Source organism: Odontesthes bonariensis, chromosome 5 (assembly GCF_027942865.1).
Source record: "Odontesthes bonariensis isolate fOdoBon6 chromosome 5, fOdoBon6.hap1, whole genome shotgun sequence".
Classification (NCBI taxonomy): Eukaryota; Metazoa; Chordata; class Actinopteri; order Atheriniformes; family Atherinopsidae; genus Odontesthes; species Odontesthes bonariensis.
In genome coordinates this window covers 9,752,983-9,773,457 of record NC_134510.1, presented here as the reverse complement: position 1 = coordinate 9,773,457, position 20,475 = coordinate 9,752,983, and the positions used below count along the sequence as shown (strand labels likewise).

Below are 20,475 nucleotides of genomic sequence, written 5' to 3'. Positions count from 1 at the left end.
AAAATGTTTTCATGACTTTTTTAGCCACGACAGCTGAGGTCTGATTGTTGGCTTGTATCATTGGATGAATCGGTTTTCTTCATCTCCAGGGACCAGCAGCATTTTATTTTTCTAATTTGATTCATTTTTTCATCTCTGTAACAGAGCAGAGACTTTGTATGGCAATTTTGGGTTGCTGACCCTATAATTGTTTGTTGGGTATCTACCATACAAATGACTGCTCTTTTTCTCCCTGCGCCTCAGGTGCAGCCAGCCACCTAGATTAGCAATCGCGTTTAAAGGCAATTGGCAACAAATTGAGCCTTTGAACCTCTGCAGCCACTTGCTGTACAGCCCAACGCAGTTTAAGTGAGTTCAGTTAATCTAGAAATAACATATCAGTCAATTCAGGGCCAGCTCGTACCAATAACAGTAATGCACTGACTCAGCACTGGGTGTGTGGGTCTGCAGTACATCTTGGCTGCCCCATTGGTTGTCTGGCCTGTCAATTGTGTTGTAAACTCTAACTCTATTCAGGCACACTCGGATATCACTTTAGGTTGCTTACTGTTAACAAGAGAGTCGGGGTGACCTGGAGCCCGACTACATTAGATTCAGATAACACTGTTCCAAATTCACGGTTATAATGAATAAAATCATGCAATTTTTCTTCCGCTAGTACAGACAGCTGAGCTTTGCCATGTAGTGAATCTGAATATATGTATATACAAACTTCGGAGCACCTTTCCTCTCCTGGATTTATGAGGCTAATGTGGTGAGCTGGCTGCTGGGACTGCTCTATAGAATAGATAAAGACACATCCCAGAGTAGTAAAACCTAAACCTCTTTTTAGAGCTTTAAAGAAGGAATTTGTTGCAAATCTATTATATTTATGCTATAGTATGTGCAAAGTGTATTATTTACAATTACATTGCCTTTACTTGATGTAAATATACTAACATGCATATAACCTCTGCAGTCAGCTGGTTCTGTGCTCTTGAAGTTGGCCTAACAGAGTCAAGAGTTAAGTTGTGGTGCTTCATTACAAATAACAAAAAGTAGCTAAATTGGCTCGTATTAAAATATGTTTATAGAGGATGGACTCACAGGCTCAAAATTTACAAAACATAATAAATTTAATCTACATAATTCTACTTTTGATTGATATCAAAGGCTGCTGCATGTGTAGAATAATTCACCCTTCACCTCATCAACATAAAATGTTAGTAATGTTAATGAATATTATTGCCAGGGAGTGAAAGCTGTTTCAAAACTAAATTGGTCTGCCTGGTTTTCTTAAAAACTGACACTGAATGTAAAACATTTTACCTCACTGTTATGTTACAGCTTTCGATACACACAAACCAATTCATTGCAGCTCATTAAGGCAATCACAGTCTGTTTGTTTCAAACTGTTAATTCCCCTTTCTCTCCCCCGCAGGTTATGTGGGTATGCAACTTGTGCCGAAAACAACAAGAAATCCTCACCAAATCGGGGGCATGGTTCTACAGCTCAGGGCCTGGTCAAGCACAGGGCGCATTTGAGGGTGGGCCACAGGGAAAAAAGGCCAAATTGCAAGACCCGTCCCTATACCCCTACCAGGGAGCCTCAGGGGATTTGACAACAACGTCAGACAGAAGCAGACCTCATGGCGGGCATCTGCCCAGACAGTCATCACTTGACAATGGTACAGGGCTAAGGTACTCGGGACCTGGTGACGCCTCCATAGACAGGTCAGTTCTCTGTGTGGAAAAAAGAAGCATACGCCTATGACATGCTCAGTATGAGTTATAGTAGTATGTTTGTGTGTTTGTGTGTGTGTGTGTGTGTAGATTTAGGTTGTGTATTGGATGTGGAAAATCTTTATTTAAACTATGTAACTGTGATGGGCATTTTAGAATTAGGATTGATCTATGTGGCTGTTGCATAGGTTATGTGGAACAGTGATTTGGGCCAAGCAAACCAGACAAAGGCTGGGCTCATTTAAAACTGCCTGTACATGGAGCCCATAAGGCCTATAAAAGAGACAGACAGATACACTGTATCTGTCACTAACTCAGCAATTCTGTAACAGTCATCTACCCACTCACACTCTCTTCATCTTACTCACACATATATCTTACCAGCACTTGTCAATACAGATAATTGCCACTCTGATTCAGCTGGGATGGGGTATCAGCACGTGAAGAGTGATTGCAATAATTTATGTAATCTCTGCTTTTAGTTAAAACTGCTGGTCTTTACTTAAATAATTCTGTTTAGTCATCAGAGATGGCGGAAGCCAGTTGAGCTACTGCTTACTGGAAAATCAGAGCATTATTACAATTTGTTTGAAGTAGAAAAGTAAGAGTTGGCTAACTACTATATAGAACATTGTGTTCTTTTTATCACATGCACTAAATGCCCCTCTCTGAGTAGAACACTCAGATGCTGACAGCACAGACACGCTGCACTCGGGAATCCGCTTGCCAGTTTTTTGATACTGTTGTCAAGTAAGGCAGTTACTTTGATGTCCACATGGGGGCTCCTTCCTCTTCTCTTCCTCTTAAGAAAGGAAGAGAGTTTCCTAGTCAGGATCTGTTCACTTTCAAGAATTTACCTCCACAGCACAAATCTCAACAGACTCTGTTCAGCAAACCTCTCTAATGTCATTCGTTTGCTCCCTTTTAGAGGCAAGGATGCTCAAAATTTGTCCAACACATAACTGTACTCTGCACAGTCATAGTAAGCACAGCCCAAAGAGACATGTCTTTGTTCCTTGACCCGTCCCCTCCACATGTTAGACCGGGTTTATTAAAGTAAGAAAGAAGTTGGAAAATCTGTTTAACATGCTACTCCTTTCTGCATTCAGAAGAACCGTTATTTCCACTCGTACACATTTTCCATACATGTATTTTTCTTCTTGGTGGTGATCAAATTTTGTTCTTCTGCTCAAAGCTCCGAATGCCCGCTGAAAAAAAGCACAATAAAGAGCAGAGCATCCTTAGTAACTGCAAATTATAATCAAAGCTATGGTACTAACTCTTTGTGAGGGATGAACGACCATACATTTACTCAGACTGCAAACATAGCTCAGTCTGAGCGCTTGTAACCGTATATTAATTGATAGAATGGCTTTAGGCGTGAAGCTGGTACCAGGTGATGACACTGCTTACATTTGCAGTGACAGGAAACAGGAAAGTGGATGTCTTAAAATATCACGGGATAATGCTGATGATGGATAGCAGGGAGTCCATAAATAGAACTCCCTCTGCATATGCACCAAAACCCACTTTCATTAATCTTAAACAATGTATAAATTAACTCCTGGATCTGTTCTGCTAAAGAAGGGAGGGGAAATGCTGACAGACTATTTATGAGGAGAAATAACTTGGGAAGTCTTCTAATTTGTCTCGGCCTCAGAGGTGTCATTTGAATGAGCACACAGATAAGGCAGGACAGCAGCGGTATTGGGTGAGCTTTTTGAAACAGCAATTATTACACCGGGATCTGAACATACCTTCCAGAGGAATCTCCCCAGGTTCACCATTTTAACACCTTCAGCCAGGAGCAGCCAACATTCAGCATACCAGCAATGTTAAAAGAGGAAGAAGCAGATAAAGCTTAACGTGAACTGCGGTTCAGAAGAGCAGCTTTGCACTATTCAGGTCATTATTGCTTAGTCTAACCTTGTCTCTCTCATTTTAGAAGTATGTATCAAAATGGCCCACATTTTACACATGTATTGCATTAGATTGCATCAGGCTTACGCAGCTCCTCCTCAAGGCTTCAGTAATCAATAATTTGGTGAATTAAGTGTTAAGACTTTAAAAGATTTGAAACAAATATTCTCTCTGACTGTTATCTAAACTACTTATTTGGTAGTGAAAACAAAATGCCTGCATATTACCATTACTGGCATGTGATAATGTCTATTCTGATAGTCTTTTTCATTGTAACAGTTTGAACAGCATGCTAAACACAAGGTCTTTTTCACTTCACACATTTTGATAGGTCTGAAAAAAGGACAGGTTTAAATTGTATAATTCATGATGTTTCGTTTAGCTGCTTGCTTTTCAGGACTTTCGCGTCCCCCCTGCTGGCTCACTGGGACACTTGAACAGAGTTTAGTTGTATAAAGCATGAAAAAAACAAACATTTTTTTTAATTTAGTTTTCCACTTGATGAGTGTTTTTGTTTGATTTATTCAGTGAGCCAGTGTTATGCTTATATTATTACAGTCCAATCATAATTTTACACAACACAGTGCATACCTCACATAATACCTCGCATAACTAAAGAGCTACATTATTACACAGACTAATTGCTGGACAGCCTCTTTTTGTGGCATTATTATACTTATCTCTTATAGGTCTCTTTTTAACTTCTGCCAAGCTTTTTCTCATCACCCTTCAGCTCAGTAAGCTGTCCTTTGTGGTTGTATTTGCATTGTAGTATAGGTTTTCTATAAGTCTGCTCATATATCTCCATGTTCAAGTGGTTCCATGCAGACAATTGACTGGCTGGAAAAATAATAATAATAATAATAAGATTTAGGCCAATATCTGAGCCTAACATGTTCATATATATATATTCATTAGATGGAAGCACTGAATACAATTACTAAATGACTAAATAAATAAATAAAGCATAGGGAAAAGCCATTCTATGTGTACCCTTGTTTTACAGACAGTCCCACCTTATAAATATATTACTGATGCTTTTATATGTGCGTGTGTATTTCGTGTATTCCTACATTTTTAAGGTTTTGTGTCTGCTGCTGCGCGCATCTCGTTGAGTGCACGAGAAAGAATGGAGAGATATGGCAAAGAATGCGCACGATTGCATAGCCTGTCAGCTCTAGTGTGTGTGTGTGTGTGTGTGTGTGTGTGTGTGTGTAAGTGTGACTGCGTGTGTTTGTGCGTGTGTGTAGCCTACGGGAAATATGAGTTGAATGCGAGGCAGCAGCTGATGCGCCGGTAAGGGATGCTGCTGCTGCTGCCTTGTAGGACGCTTCTTCTCTCCTCTGGCCGCTCCTTCACCTCTTTCCACACACCGGGATGAGATATTTGCCGCTGCAAAAACAAGAGAGGGTTTTTTTTTTTTTTTTTACCGGCACCATATCTCATTTATCTCGCTTCAAGTCTGAAGCATTATGACCGAAAGATCCACGCCGGAATGCGTTTCATTTAAGGACACTTTTTACCAGGAGCGGCAGGAGAAATATGGAACTTGATCGGCATCGCTTCTGTGTTTAATGTGCCCCGAGAGATAACACCAAAATACTGAGGAGGTGTATGTGTGGAAGGGGGCGTCCGGAGAGATCGCAGGCTTTGGGATGTGTTGGTGGTGAGAGGAGAAAGGGTGATCACTTACTGAGGATAAAAGAAAACGGAGGGGGAAAATGCAGTTTGAGACATTGCGTCAGTTCTGTAGCTCGGTTTTATCACATTTCAACGGGGCTTTCACTGCACCTCAGAACATCTTGCAGACGGAGCTTCTGGAGCAGGCGTTGAGCAACATCGGGTGAGTGATTCCTTTCTAACGAAATGCCGAGATTTATGAGGAAGGGCTTCCCCGTTGGTATGTCAAACGAGTAGCTATTTGGGGGGTGGGGGTTGCTGCGTTTATCGATCGCGCCCAGCCTGCGTAACAGCAAGCCACAGTGTAGTACTGTTGCTGCTGCAGATATTTCCTGGCTGGATGATGGGAGCGATCAGCGATCCTGCCGCGGTTTGCTATTGTGCGCCCGCACGTGCGCGCAGGTATGGCGATAGACTGTTTGGAGGTGGGATAGTTAAATTAAACCGTGTAGGTAGAATGAACATACCGAGTTATAAGTGTGTTGTGTGCGCGTGCGCGAATGCCCCCAACGCATCGCTGCAGTAGCATGTGTGCCCCCGTTGCTGCTTGCTGCTGTTGTGCCTCAGAGGAGAACATGAGGGGATGACGAGGGTAAATGTACATATTTAGAGCTCAGAGCTGGAAACGGGTGGATGCACTACCTCCACGCTCCTTGAACACCGACACACACTTCCAGTCCCACCACCCTCGCTATCTGTCCACACTTCCCACAACAACTAACATGCATACATGCGTGTCATGTGGATATTGCACTTACACACCCATTTAAGTTATATGAAAATAGTTCATTTAACTGCAGTTTTAGCCACAAATCAGTCAGCTGAAACATAGGTATTACATTTTCTGCAAAGGAAAAAAATCTGGAAGTGGGCTACTTGTATAAGGTTTCGAGAGAGGTTTCAGTCCATGCCTAGATGCACAAGAGCTATTATGATTAGTTTGCCAAATGTTCTGTTCCCCCACAGAGAGACGTCTGGTCATCTGGCCAGGTATAGCTGTTTATCATTATGCAGATTGCAGAAGGGCTTTAAAGGTGCAAACAGGAACACATTCTGCTGACGTACAACTGAAATAACATAGACCTCTTTCCCTTCTTGCTATAGACGCAGGCCCCATATCGCTACCCCATCCACTGTCTGTCTCTGGGGACTGCGAGTCTTTCCCTCTTGTCCCCCACCCTACTGTCAGAAATAATTTACAGCATTGCTGGGCTCTCTGCCACCTCACATTACATGGCCAGAACACTCAGCCACTGGAAGGGCGGAACAGGGGGCTCTGTGCCTGGAAACTGTGATCCAGCAATCATCACATCTGACTGATTAGATTGAACTTATTTTCCATCACTACTCCCCCCCCTCTCAGTAAAATCTTTCAAATTCAAATTCAAATTCAAATTTTATTTATATAGAACATTAAAACAACTTTGGCTGACCAAAGTGCTTCACAATGGCAACTGGATCACATGTTAAGAAAGTCATCAATAAGATAGCAATAAGAATAACTGGATCACAGATAAAAAAAATAAAATAAAATTTGTAATAAAATTAGCAATAAAATAACAATAAAAGTAACAATAAAAGTAGCAAGTCAAGGTAAACTCCATTTTTAGCTAGTGTTGAAAGCCAGAGAAAAGAGATGTGTTTTCAGTCTAGATTTGAACTGACCTAAAGACTGAGAGGCCCTGACAGAGAAAGGGAGGCTGCTCCACATCTCTGGTCTTTAGCCTGGCTTTGGGAACAGCCAACAGGAGCTGGTCGGCTGACCTCAGTGCTCTGGGTGGAGTGTAGGGCTGCAACAACTCACTTAAATAAGACGGGCCCATAGAGTTTAAACATTTAAAAACAATAAATAAAACCTTAAATTTCACCCGAAAGCTGACAGGGAGCCAGTGAAGGGTGCACAGTTGAAACTGCTTCAGAATGATACTCCAAGGCAGATCTGAGCTTATTATTTGTATGATTAAATTCCCCATTTGTAGATTGTACAGCTAAATAGTAAAAAAACCTTTTGAGAATGTCTGCATTTTCAATTTACAGTTCCAGCATGGTTTAGCCAGTCCACTGATTTTTGGGTTTGTAAACACGCATAGAACATCAGAGTTCTGCAAACCAGCAGTATGTGTTGTTCTGAGTAGCTGGATAGTTAGCCATCTGTTCAACTAGGGATGTTGTTGTGTTAGTCTACGCTTCTTTCTCTTCTTGTCTCTCTGTTTCTTCCTTGCCCAGGCAGAGACCTCCTAATGGATCGTGTGCTTTTAGATCCAGCTTCCATGTATTATGCATGTGTGCGTCAGCAAAGGTCCTAATGGGGTGTGGGGATCTGTTCTTAGAAGGCCCGTATGGGTTTGAATTGAGTGTGGTCAAATTTTTACATTTTCTGTAGTGAAGCATCAGAAGGGATCCTACTGAGTTTGTGGTACACATTTGAATCATCTCACGGATTTGTAAAGCATTTAATTCAGTGGAAGTTATATGCGAATAGTTGCATTTGATTTCTTGCATTGATACAATGTTTTTAAATCAACGCTGTGTTTCACATCCTGCATATGAGATAAAACCCCACATGTCTGCCATGCAATGATTCCAAATAGGCCACGCAAAGAGAAACACACAGAATTAAGCTGTTCTCACTCACACTATATTGTACGTTAAAAAAGAACGATAAAGTTAGAAATACACACAGCCATGACTATTTCACATCTCAAGTAACTTCTTTAGCACTCATCCAACCTGTGCTTTATGTTGCATTTAAGATACAGACTTTACATTCTGATTTCATCTTGTCAATCTGCATTGATAGCATGCATTGTGGATGTGAAGTGAGCGGAGTTAAGTGTGGACAAATCAGGGAATAAGATCAGCAAGAAAAAGAGAGAAAGTACAAGGAAGTTGCAGGAACACCCAGGCGTCAGTTTCCTTGGTGACCAAGCTGGTGACGAGGCAGGCGTAGCAGACTGCAGTTTACAAGTCTCTGAGCCTCTGCGGCCTTGGATCCATGTTCTTATGACAGAACTAGGGGAAAGGAAGGAAATAAAAAAAGAGTAAAGGGAAACAGGGAGGACGTGACAGACTGCAGACCTAGAAACAACAGGAGACAAGGACATAGATACCTTCCTGTGCTTCGGCTCCTCTCAGTTTTGGACACATGTTGATGTGAGTGCATTTCCACCTTGATATCTCATTGGCCACACTTTCCTGTACTTTTTCATTCTTCTTTTTTTTTTACCTTTCTTTCGTAAGGTTAAATCAACTGAGTGTACAATTGTTTGGTTTTTTCAGAAAATGCCTGCCTTACTTTCCCACAGTTGCACATTAAAGCCTTGTAGATGCAAAATCAAGCTGACTAAGCTGCTGCCCTGTGGCTATTGGGAGTTAAATGCCTGGTGAAGGGGCTCCGTGGCTGTAGTAGTTTAGGGAGGGGAGAACATTATATTCTCCTTGTTTCTACCCACACTTTCATAAGGAGTATCAAGATCTCTACCACCTTTTTCAAATCTTTGAATAGTTCTTAGAGGAGAGTAATGTCTTAAAGGTTTAGGTGTAGGTTGTCAAATTGAGACTGTGTCTTCACAAGTTATTTTTCAACCGGCACATCCCCTCATTAGCTGGCCCACGCTCAGTTCCTCCAGCCTCCTTCCCAGCCCCATGGTGTTACACCCGGCTGTTGGCAAAACTCAGCAGCTGTAATTAAACCAGCCCTTTATTGGTTTTGTCTTCGCCAAGGGAGATGAGCGCAGGAAGAAGGGAGGCCCTAGTTTATTGCCTGGGTGTCTGAGGTGTTATTATGATTGCGTGGAAGAGAGCAAGAGAAAGAGAGAGGAGAGGGCATATATAGATAGAGAAGGAAGAAAAAGTTGGAAGGATAGAGACAGCAGTAAAGGCTGAATTGATATGCTTGACTCCTCCCTACTCTCATCAAATCATATCAGAGCATCAGACCAGAGTCAGAGCCCTAGAAAGAAACAGAGAGAGAGAGAACTGGTGGCTGGCTGAGGACTGTATAGCCAGATAAACATCAGGCTAAATGTCCCCAGCCCCAAGCCTGCTGCCACTGCTTCTTTTGCTGCTTCCCAGAGGGAGGTGAAACTGTCTTTGCTGAGTTTTGGTTACTGGTTACCACAAAATGGTCATATAGAAAAAGTACACAGAATGTCATTTACAGGGATGTACATCATCAGTGACCGGACAGATCTCAGCATTGGGGCAGGATGAGGACGGTACAGAAAGTCAGATGGAACAAAGGAAAGACAAAGTACTTCTCAACAGAAAAGCTGGCCTGTGCCCGAGCACTGACATCTGGGCTCTGTTCATGCTCACAGAGCGAAACTGATTCCCTCAAAGGCTGAATAGGCACGTGTGTGCATGCATATGTGTGTGACTCTAAACCTTAGCAATACATTAATGGTTGAATTACAGTAGGCATAGTTTCTTCTCAGTCAAACTACATTTCAATTTGGTCATTAGAGGCTGCTTCCAGCTCTGCCCTAGGTGCTTAACATCTTCTCTTTCCATTTACTGATGGAATCAAGAGAAGTCTGCTGAGTAAATGTGAGAGTCAGCACTTCGCTATGTGTATCGTTGTGCTTCTTTGTGAGTCCATGTGGCTGCACTGGGCTTATGTGTTTAAAGCCCAGTCCCTCGAATGTCTATTTTTCTCTTTAAAAAGCATTTTTCAGTGCCGCAGAGCAGATGTCTGATGTCATCTTGTTTTAAATAGCCAAGAAAGAAAAGAGAAAATGCATAGGCCATACGAGTAGACCTTTGTTTTCAACCAAATACTTTCGTGTGAGATGCTGGTTGACAATGTCAGTTACCATTCAGTGTTTTACAAGTAATGGATTTGATTGTTTTTGCTGTCATAGCTTATTGTTGGTATAGAGTTGACGTTTTCTTACAAGCAACACTGAGCTGTTCTTTTTTTGCGGCAGAACAATTGTACACTAGCATATAAAAATACAATAACCTCGTGCATAAATTCAAGAAGTTAAGTTTGAATAATTTATTTAGGGTTTTCTGAAATCAACAAAGGGTCAGTTATACATTAAACGACAAACAAATACCTACCATAAACCCACTTGAAGTATCAATTCCTGAAAATCAGTGAAAATTCCTAATTGCCATGATAACTCTAATGTGCTTCAGCTGATAACTTCTCTTTTCAGATATGCAGAGGATGTGTGTGTCTTTTTTTTTTTTTTTAAAAGGCATCCACTGGACTGAATTGGAAAGTCCAAAGAAAGATCTACACCTTCAAGCTCAAATGAATTTTGCTGCCTACCAGTTTGACAAAAAGGCTTTCTTGTGGAAGGATTTCTGCTCAGATAAGACCAAGACTGAGGTTCCCCCCCCCACCCCCCCACCCCACAATCACCTGAAGTATATTTGGTAAAGGAAAGATGACGTATTCAACCCCAAGAACACTGTAGCAACAGTTAAGCGTGATTGGAGCATCACAAGGCCATTTTCTCCCCAGGGCAACTCCTACACTGCATGAAGTGGGCAAAATAAAAAAGAAGACCACCTCAGTATCCTTGTACATAGAATCCAACCATCAACTAGATAGTCCAAAGCAGCAACATACAAGTTACACAAGTGAGTGTTCTAACTGGACAATGGCTTCAAATACATATAAAAATATATTGTGAAAAGGATAAAGCAGCTGGATGATTGGCTTTTGGCATAGTCTTCCCAAAGTTCCTGACCTCAAATCTATGGAAAGATTGTGCTTAGATGTCAGGGGCATACCAGAAAGCTAAAAAAAAAAAATGAATTGACCTAATTAAATGCTGCCAAGAAAAGTGACCAAATATCCAACCAGAAGGGGGAACTTGCTAAAGGACATTCAGTCAAATTTTATCATATTTTTGCCTTGTAGTCATAGCTTCAATCCTGTGTGAAAAGCTCACCCAATAAAAAAACATGATTTTTCAATTTAAGATGTAAATTCTATTGTGTATCACTCTACCCTTGTAAAAGAACTGTTAGAAGAAAAAGTTGAAATATGAAATATTTCAGTGGTGTTTATTTTAATGATGATTATATGTAAAATTCTAGTTTAATCTGTATAAATGTATGGATTTTCCCATCTCATCTGACATTGGTGGTCACAGCATTTATTAACTTAGACCTGAGGCTATTTGCCCCGAAAAATGCTTTCCTGCATCATCATTCTTGTTTTCATCAAATTTATTGATTTCCCAGGCTTCTAAGGTCAGACCTTTAGAAGATCAGTGGGGGGACTTTCTTTGTTAAATCCCTGTTATTCAGAGAAGTGGAATCCATGTGCCACAACTGAACAAACATTTCATACTACTGTTACTGAACTAACTCAAGATAATTCATTGCAATAAATGTTTCTCTGGACATTGGCTAAACCCAACCCCTTCAGAACTGGTGTCCATTAGAATGGACATAACACATTTCTTGGTCTAAACCAATAAAAAAGCTGTGATTTCATAATTTAAATAATGCTTCTTACTGAATGGTTCCTGATTGTCCAATCACAACTTTTAACTTGATCTGAGAGAGCTTCAGACATCAGACAAGACGAGCATGTCTCCTAAGCTCGAGAGAGGGACGAGTGAGTACATTTTTTCCTTAAAAAATAGACATTTATATGTATGCTAGCAGAGTACATTTGCTCTCAGAATAATTTTACAAGTTAAAGTCGTAGTATTTCAAGTTATTTTCAAACTATCTCACATCATTCAATTATAGGATTTTTTCAAAGTTTAATGTCCATCCCAATGTAGTGGAAATATTAACCACCACTCAATTACCCAGGATCACCATACAGATAAACAAAATACTTTTATTCTTTTCATAGCTAAGCTATGATTTCACAATTCATTTATTTCATGTATATAACTTATAACACAATGCGTTTGAAGTTCTATGATACATTACTGAATGAAAAACTGATTTCTTAACATTATTCACATTCATACAAGTTCATAGTTTAGGGTTTTACAAAACATACGTATGAAATGCAGACATCAATTTCCATATGCATAAAGCCATAAATAATTAGTTGTTACATGATTCCAATGTTAAAAACATGGTCCTTTTTCATTTAAAGGTGGGGTAGGGGATCTTTTTCTGGAACATTTTTTTACATATTGCTTGAAATACTCTTCACACCCCCATTGCAACCAATTAATTAAAAGTTTTGACACAAATATGAAAAGTTTTAGTGGCCTCTAGAACGTACAATCTAGGAAAAACAGTATCCAATCATTGTGAACGGTCCGTTCACAATGATTGGATACTGATGCCGTCTATCAAACTGCAATCTGCTCCTCCCTCCCCCTCCTTCCCCCTGTGCGCGTACCCTGCTCCATGAACGAATTACGCGTCCAGAAGCTTGGCAGGAAGCTAAACTAGAGCCAGCTTGGCTAGCACCTAGCATTATTAAACGTATAGTTATCATATACTAAATACGGCAACGATCGATGCTTGCTGTCAGAACAGCGCTCGTGCACCTTCGTGCGCGTTCATGTACTCTAGAGGCGTGCCTTCGGGGGGAAAGTGAAGAAAAGGGTTGGGACATTTTACCTGTGTATTTTCAAAATGCAGCTTCGCTGGACTCAAAATCCATGATCTCCTACCCTACCTTTAAGTTTTCATGATATTCTACGCTCGTTTAGTGGTTACATCCATTGTAATGGACATGAAAAAATACGAATAAAAACAGTTAGCAAAAATGTCTTTCTTCCCCATTATTTCTATATTGGAAAAGAGTGAAATTCAGCTGGATAAAAATTGTTTTGCTCAGCAGAAAAATATCAGGTCTGAAGGGGGAGATGCCTTCATGCCTTTATGAATGGTTGGGGTGCAGCTCAGTACCATTGTCTTATTATTTATAGCTCTTTGAATACCGGTATACAAATTAGTCCCTCCTCTACCACTGGCCCACAGTCGTCTGCTGTATGTGATGTAAGAGGAAGCGCATCAGATATATGCTTCATTCCATTTTTGACTGCCCCACTAGTCAACAGCTGCTTGCAACACTTCTTTAGCTGAAGTGTGCTTTTTTTTGAGGAGGAAAGTAAAACCTATTGCTTAGTTAGTAAACCAGGAGGTCCCGTGATACTGAATGATGCTGATTTAGCCATGAACACCTGGTAGTAAGCATTTATTTACGATAATGTGACCAGTAGCTTGAATATGTAATCGTCACTTCTCTCATTAGCTGCATTTGTGTCTGTTCTGCTGACTGTGCCGCTCCCTGCTGTGTTATCTGTGTGCACCTGTTTCATTTCAGCTCAACGTGAGTCTCTTTTCGTCTTCTCCATTTTATGTGCATGCTATGTGCCTGCCTGCACTTTGTTGGCTAGTCTTTCATGTGCGTGTGACACTTGAGAAATCACAACTCTGAATTCTCTCAGTGTGTCGGCAGTCTGCAGCTTCAGAGCCGTGATGGCTCTGGTCATGGTCATGATGGTGAAAATACACGCTGCACCCCTTGGTGTGCTCACACATTAAGCATTGTGACGACACTCTGCGCAACACTGGAGTCGTGATTCTGCATGTGTAGTGGGGGAGAAAGACACAATAAGAGTGTAGTTGAGAAGTGCAGACTCTCAGCCGCACGATCAGCAGAGACTCGCACACACAAGTGAAATAAGAGGAGGAAGAGAGACTCTCACACTTAGCTGAAAGGAAATACATAAGCATACAGCTGATCATTTTTTGCTAAGTTTGCGTCACCTTGCAACATTATAGGCTGAGTTAATTTTGTAACCTTGGAGGAATTCTTCATTTTGAGACCATCTTACATCCTTGTTCAAAGGTGGAAATCTGCGAAGCTATAGTGTTTACTGCTTGTTTCATTTATATGTATTTAGCCTATAGGGAGAAGAAAAAATTACACTATGAATGTTATGTTGACAAGGTTAACACATGATTTTCACCAGAAGCGGTCTTTAAGTCATAAGTTTTTCAATAAAATACAATATAAATCCAATTTTAGCTGAATGCTTATAGGCTCTGGAGTTACATTCTAGGAATTTATTTCAGTATTTAGTGAGTCTCCTGTTCCTAGTTTCACTCCACATACCCAGCGCACAATAGACCTGTTGGTGTACCCACATGAATTGTTTTATGAATGGGAAATGGGCTGCTGAACTCATATAAAGTTCCTGTGCTCTGAATCTAATTTTTTTTAATACTCCAATTTACCTAATTGCCCAAACACCTAAAGAAACCATGTGATAAAGCTGTAGTGGAAAAGTTTAATCCAAAAATTTTCATCTATTGAGTCCATTGCTATCCTCATCCGTCACATCCCCGAGCCCATGCTTGGATCTTCTTTTGCAACACACTGACAGTATTTCACAAGCTCTGTAAGATTATTTCCACATTTTTTACACATTGCATCGTATGTGCTTCTTCCACATCTTGTTGCCTATTTACAATTAGCTTAGTTTATTTGTGTTGCAAATGAGCCAGCGCTGACAGTGCCCTACAGAATCCCTGGACTTCTCTTGCCACACAGCAGAGGGGAAACCCAACCAAGGGGTGATCCAAAGCCCTCCCACTCTGGTGGGCAGATAATGAGAAAACCCGCAAAAAAACCAAAAGTAACTGTCTCCTGCTTCCCTTTCTCCCCTTCATTGTTTTTGGTGTCTGCTGACTGGCGTTAATGAAACCCTATGTAATATTCATTCAATTCCCAATGTTTACTAGTTCATTAGGTTTTGGGATAGGAGTTGATCTGATCTCCAGGGGTGGATTGGGCCAGGGAAAAAAAAGCTGACTTTGAAGATTTCTCTTTTTTTCACCAGCTAGGCTTTCTTCTATTTATTTAAATATCTTTCTGAAGAGATAAAGAGAAAAAAAGAGAAAGTCTAGATCCTGCGCCATTCACAGTTTTCTCCTTTCTCACTCGTGTAGCATTTCTCACCTATCGCCGTCTTAACCATATTTCTCTCATTTACACAGCTATAACTAAACTTTACAGGCGGTTTTGGGATGTGTTTTTTTGCAGCAGGAAGTCAAAATGTAAACAAAAGACTCCGTTAAAGCAGAATCTTGACAAGAAGGTGGACTTGACTTGAAAATTTTAATGAATACCCTCCAACTCCCTCTCTGCTGTGCTACAGCTCTGCTTCCAGAGCAACCCCCTGCAGGCCCGTCATGGACACACTAGTAACCGACACTACCTAGAAGCGGCAATGACAGTTAGATACTCCTCCTGGCTCTGACTGCTTATCTACAATAGGGACAACAGATTCTTGTAAATTGCAATAGAAGCATAAGATGGAGCCACAGGAGCCTGTACAAAAGTACAAAAGTCTGACCCCATGGTTGATCGATTTAGCGACTGGCTTGACAATGCCATTGAGCGTTGGGGAAAAGGTTTTTGTGTTGAGCACACAGCGAGTAGTGAGGGCCTTCTTTCAAAGTCAGATGAAAAGAGAGATCGAAATTTCTTCACAAAGCTTTTATTCTTTGTAGATGAACCTCTGATGATTTGTAGTACTGCTGTTGTGTTTGAAAAAATGTAATATATTTTTGCTTTAAAGTGGAGATGACTTCATTTGTTTTTAATTCAGGCTTATTTGAACGTACTTAGTAATCAATTGACTCAGTTTTACCTGTCAGTTGTTGAAATCTTCTTATCTGCATCTGTCTTTTATTATAAAAATGGATAAATATTGATGCAGCAGTGTCGCACGAATGAAGTAAGTCTTGAAAGGAGTTACTTAGCAGAAGGGTAATATCTGATATTTCTCAATGTATAGTTGAGTAACTGAAACTTTAGTTTTTTTAAATGCGCAATCTAATTTCTAACCAAATCTATTTTTTTTGTTGGCTCCCGTAAACCCTTCAACTCTTAAATTCAGCAGAGCTCCATGATTTTTCCTTGATCATAATCAAGGAAGGCATTTGTATAAGTATATGTGTGTGTGTTTGTGACTTCTCTCAGACAAGAAAAGGGTTTCAGAAGGGGGTTTTGAAGGTACCCCGTTTCCGTTCTGCACAGCTTCCTGTCTGCTGCCAGGCAGCATCTGACGTTAAGATAGACTGAACAGGACTGAGAGGATTAGGTAACCTGATGTGGTTGCTCCAGTGGAACCTTTTGTACACTTCTTCTCCACAAAACCTCAAGGTTATTTGTCTCAGTGGAATAAACATTTGGTGTTGTTGGCTCGAGTTCTCTCTTTTGTCAGTCTGTTTCTTCATAAGAATATTAGAATTTAGAACTTAGAACTTAGAACTTACCGAGTACTTTGCATGCAGGGGCCCATGATGGGAAGTCATTGTGGGTAATTGTCATTAACCTTGTGACTGGGCAAATTAGACTTTAAGTTGGACAACCAGTGTACAATACAGCAAGTAGTGTATCTTAATTGGATTTTACCCAGTACCAAGCCATAGACATACGTATTGGGGTACACTAGGGTGATTTGGCTTCAGTGGCTTCTTTAAAATGGAATCATCTCTCCAATGGATGTTTTTGGACACTAGCCGTATTTGCACTCTAGGAACGTTTTAACCTTTTAATCCGCGGGGCCGTTTTCTCCCGCATTCGCACATACAGGAACTCGGGACCATCGCCCTCAGTTCCTATAACCATTTCAGCTCCTTCTCCTCAGCTGGGTCTTTTCTGGGTTCTATAGGAACACATCTGACGGAGGTGTTTGGTGGTCGGTAGCTCCGCCCCTTGTCATGTTGTCACGGCTGAAATGTTTACTCATACGACACAGACACAACCTGCGCGTGTTTAATAAGTTAAACTTGCACGTGGTCTCCTTTGTCTGCGGCGCTCTGCTCTCCTTCCTTCATGAAATGAAGAAGTATGGCCTGCGCTCGATCCTTCGTCTCCTGACTCTCTCTGTGAGCTCTTCCAGCCTCCATGTTAGACGCCATATGTGATCGTCCATGATTAATATCACCATCATGCAGACCATGAACACGGTGGCCTCCCCGCTCTCCATATTAGCTTCTTTGTGGTGTTTTTTTCTTCTCTCCTTACTTTTACCAGGTTTTGTTTTGTTGTTGAATGTGGCGCTAAAGTAACACGTCACTGACGCAGACGGTTGCGTCGCATCAGTCCCGACTCATGTGGGAATGCAGACTGAAACAGTTCCGCTGGGGAAGGACAGTTATCAGAACGAAATTCGAGGAGGACCGGCGTTCTTAGAACTGCTCTGTCCGAATGCGGCTAATGATTAATCCTCCTCTCCCCGAAAATTTCTGTGCTTTGTCTGTGACAGTATCTGTAAAGAAATGTGTCTGATACATCATTTGGATGGTGTTATGTTATATTGATCTCAGCAACAAAAAAGCTACTTTCTGGTATTGAGGTGACCCTCGTAAATTTATTGAAGAGACCCCCCTACTTTGATAAGTGTGTGGACTCTGGGTTTTTTGAAGGTAGCAAATGGAGGACCAAGTACTTTGTGGCACAGGAGGGAAGCATCTTAATAACTTCTGAAGATGTTATATTGCTTTTGTAATTAGCACAAGCATCTGCTTTTCCCAGTAAGGTGGGTTCCAGACCCACCTCAGATAATATTCACAAGACCGACATCATACTCCTGTACGCTAATTCAGGCTTGCTATTGATGTGTCTTTTTAAGACCTGTTAAATGGCTTTTAAGACTTGTGATATTATAATTTTGAGTTGTTTTTTTTGGCTATCATCACAAAGCTAAGCAGATTATTTGACTGGTGGATTTGTTGTGTTTGTTGGTTTGCCATCAAGATTTTGCAAAAACTACAAAGCCTAACCTCTTGAAACTTGGTGGAGAGCTTCAACATAGGCAAAGAAAGACCCCTGTACAATTTTGGTGGGGATTTGGATCAAATGTGTTTGATTTGTGAAATGCAGCATTTACCCTGGCAGTGACTAACTAAGCCCCTTTTTCTGCTTGTTTGTGTGTTAGCATAAAATGAAAATTTGACTACAAGTGGAACATGATTTAAACTCAAGTAGTTTTATTTTGAGGGATTGCGGCTTTAATTCTCTAAACAGAGAAAAACTGATCGTGAGACAGATTGGGTGGAATTAGAGAATGCCAAATGGGTTTGGAGGTTTTGTGCACAATTACAAGAATGAAGTTGATAATGTGAGATGACTGCCTACATTTGTTGACAAGGACCATTAACAGGAAGAGAAAGGAATTACAAGGTGTGTTATGGCACAAAATGCAGGATGTGAAGCCTTGTACCAAGCATATTAAAACTATTTAGCATGGACCCCATAATATTTTGTCATCAGTGGTTGGACAGTAATCAAAGAAACATTACTCGCTTGTAAACACACCTCATACACGTTCTTCTCACTGAGAAGTAATTGCAATTTGTCTTGTAAATATACACAACAAGGTTGTTGGCCTTTGGTATGGGGACAACTTGACATTTTTCCACCTTAGACTGTGCTGCTGCTGTCTTATGCACTGATTATAACAGACTTAAAGGACACAAGTAACATTGAGGTAGTAGAGGTAACAGGAGAGGTGGGGTCATATATGTGTGTGTGTAGAGTGGGATGGAGGTGGAGAGCGATGTAGGGAAAAGATGTGAGGAGTCCAGATCAACTTGAACTGCTGTCAGTTTCCAGAGAGAGTGATTGCTCTATGCACAGATGTTATTTTGGGCAAGAACGATTATTGAAGCATGGTCTGACTCACCCCTCAGCTTTTTTCATTACCTCCTCACTTTCTGTGTTGCCAGACAGTCGAGCAGCGTCACTGCCTTTGATTTCAAATGGAGCTTGCTCACTGGATTGAAAAATGCATACTTAGCAGAACCACAAAGAAATGCATGTGTGGAGGCCATGTGTATGTGAAATGACTTGTGTGTCAGAGGGAGAACAAGATGGGGAGACTTTTCCATTGCAGAACTAAACCCAAAAATTTGGTTTTAATAGAATATGTGAAGTTTGAAATACCAAAATAAATCATTGCATCTTCCCTACACAGAGCACTTCATATAATGAACAATGACTGACAAGCACTGAGCAGTTTCTATGCAACCGCATAGCAGGAGGTAGGAAAGGGAGCACTTCAATGCTTCCATGTTAAGTTGGAAAGTATTTGTAAAATGTTTGTGCACGTGCGATTTTAGTGTGACGCGTGTATACTTGGACTGGTTTGGTCAGTTTTACCAATGTGTGTGTAGCACGATGATGAATCAGTGCTATTTTCAAATCTATCCTCAAATAACTTTTCAAAAGTTTACCCAACATGCTGTGAAAACGTCTGTTTTTTTTTTTAGACCTCCTGTGCTGTAGCTTTTCACCTTGCTGATGTAGCAGTGTGCTCCAGGATGTGTGGATACACCATGTCATCAGTATTTTTCTATTTACAGGTGCAGCAAAGCAATCATTTGCACACATCTATCACTGATGCTGGACGCTGTCAGAAGTTCAACAGACTTAAAAGATTTAATCAGATAAAGCAGCAGTTTGTTGCCTTTCATTCAGGTGTTAAGGACAATGAAATGATTCATTGAATGAAGAAACTTTCTTTCCTTACTTTGACGTCTATGATGTTAAGTAATGAAGACTTGAACGTTGAGCTGCATCTTGCTAAACTGTGTAGAAAAGATACAAGAAGCAGAACAAACAAGTTAATAAGCCCTGCTTAAATATCTGGCTGAAGACTTCACCCAAACGTTGTGTTATGGTGTAGCCGTGCTCAACTCAAACTGAAGGAAGTAAATAAATTGTGCAGTTGCTGACTGCATCTCTGCACTGTTCAAAATTTGCCCCAGCTAACTGTCTGGCTGTTTTTCTGCTCTACGTAGGTGATCGCTTCATTAAATTCCAGCTGTGATGTGCATTTTTTTAATGCTTGCTGGTCCTGGCAGTATGATAAAAAAAAAAGTGCACATACTCTGCTTCCCTAACCTCACTCTGTAGAGTAGGGAGGAGCAAGCAGCAGTGTCACAGGCCTGACTTGTAGCTAATCTTAATGGCATATTCAGCTGGGGCTTGGCCTACATAGAGTACTAGCAGTGCTTCTTCTTAAAAAGGAAACCTACCAGGCTATGCAGTGCAGAAAACACAACATATTAACCTTACAGCATTTAAACATACAGCATGAATTCACAAAGCAGAGCTTGATGCACGCACAGACATAGGGACACAGTCTTTGAATGAGTGAATCTACTCACCGATCTGCAGTCGCTTTGATCTGAACT

At 40.8% G+C, this 20,475-nt stretch overlaps 1 protein-coding gene across 33 annotated transcripts in view; it reads left to right on the top strand.

Annotated features, from left to right (window-relative positions):
* Positions 1–20,475, top strand: part of rims2a (regulating synaptic membrane exocytosis 2a) — a 140,159-nt gene that overhangs the window by 35,574 nt on the left and 84,110 nt on the right. For 28 of the 33 annotated variants that reach the window (XM_075464837.1, XM_075464833.1, XM_075464856.1 and 25 more), the window contains one exon: positions 1,421–1,713. In XM_075464837.1, coding sequence (XP_075320952.1) covers positions 1,421–1,713 — 293 coding nt within the window. Of the gene's footprint in view, positions 1–1,420; positions 1,714–4,909; positions 5,486–20,475 lie in introns of those variants that run through there. The other 5 variants (XM_075464848.1, XM_075464847.1, XM_075464858.1 and 2 more) reach the window with 2 other exon arrangements.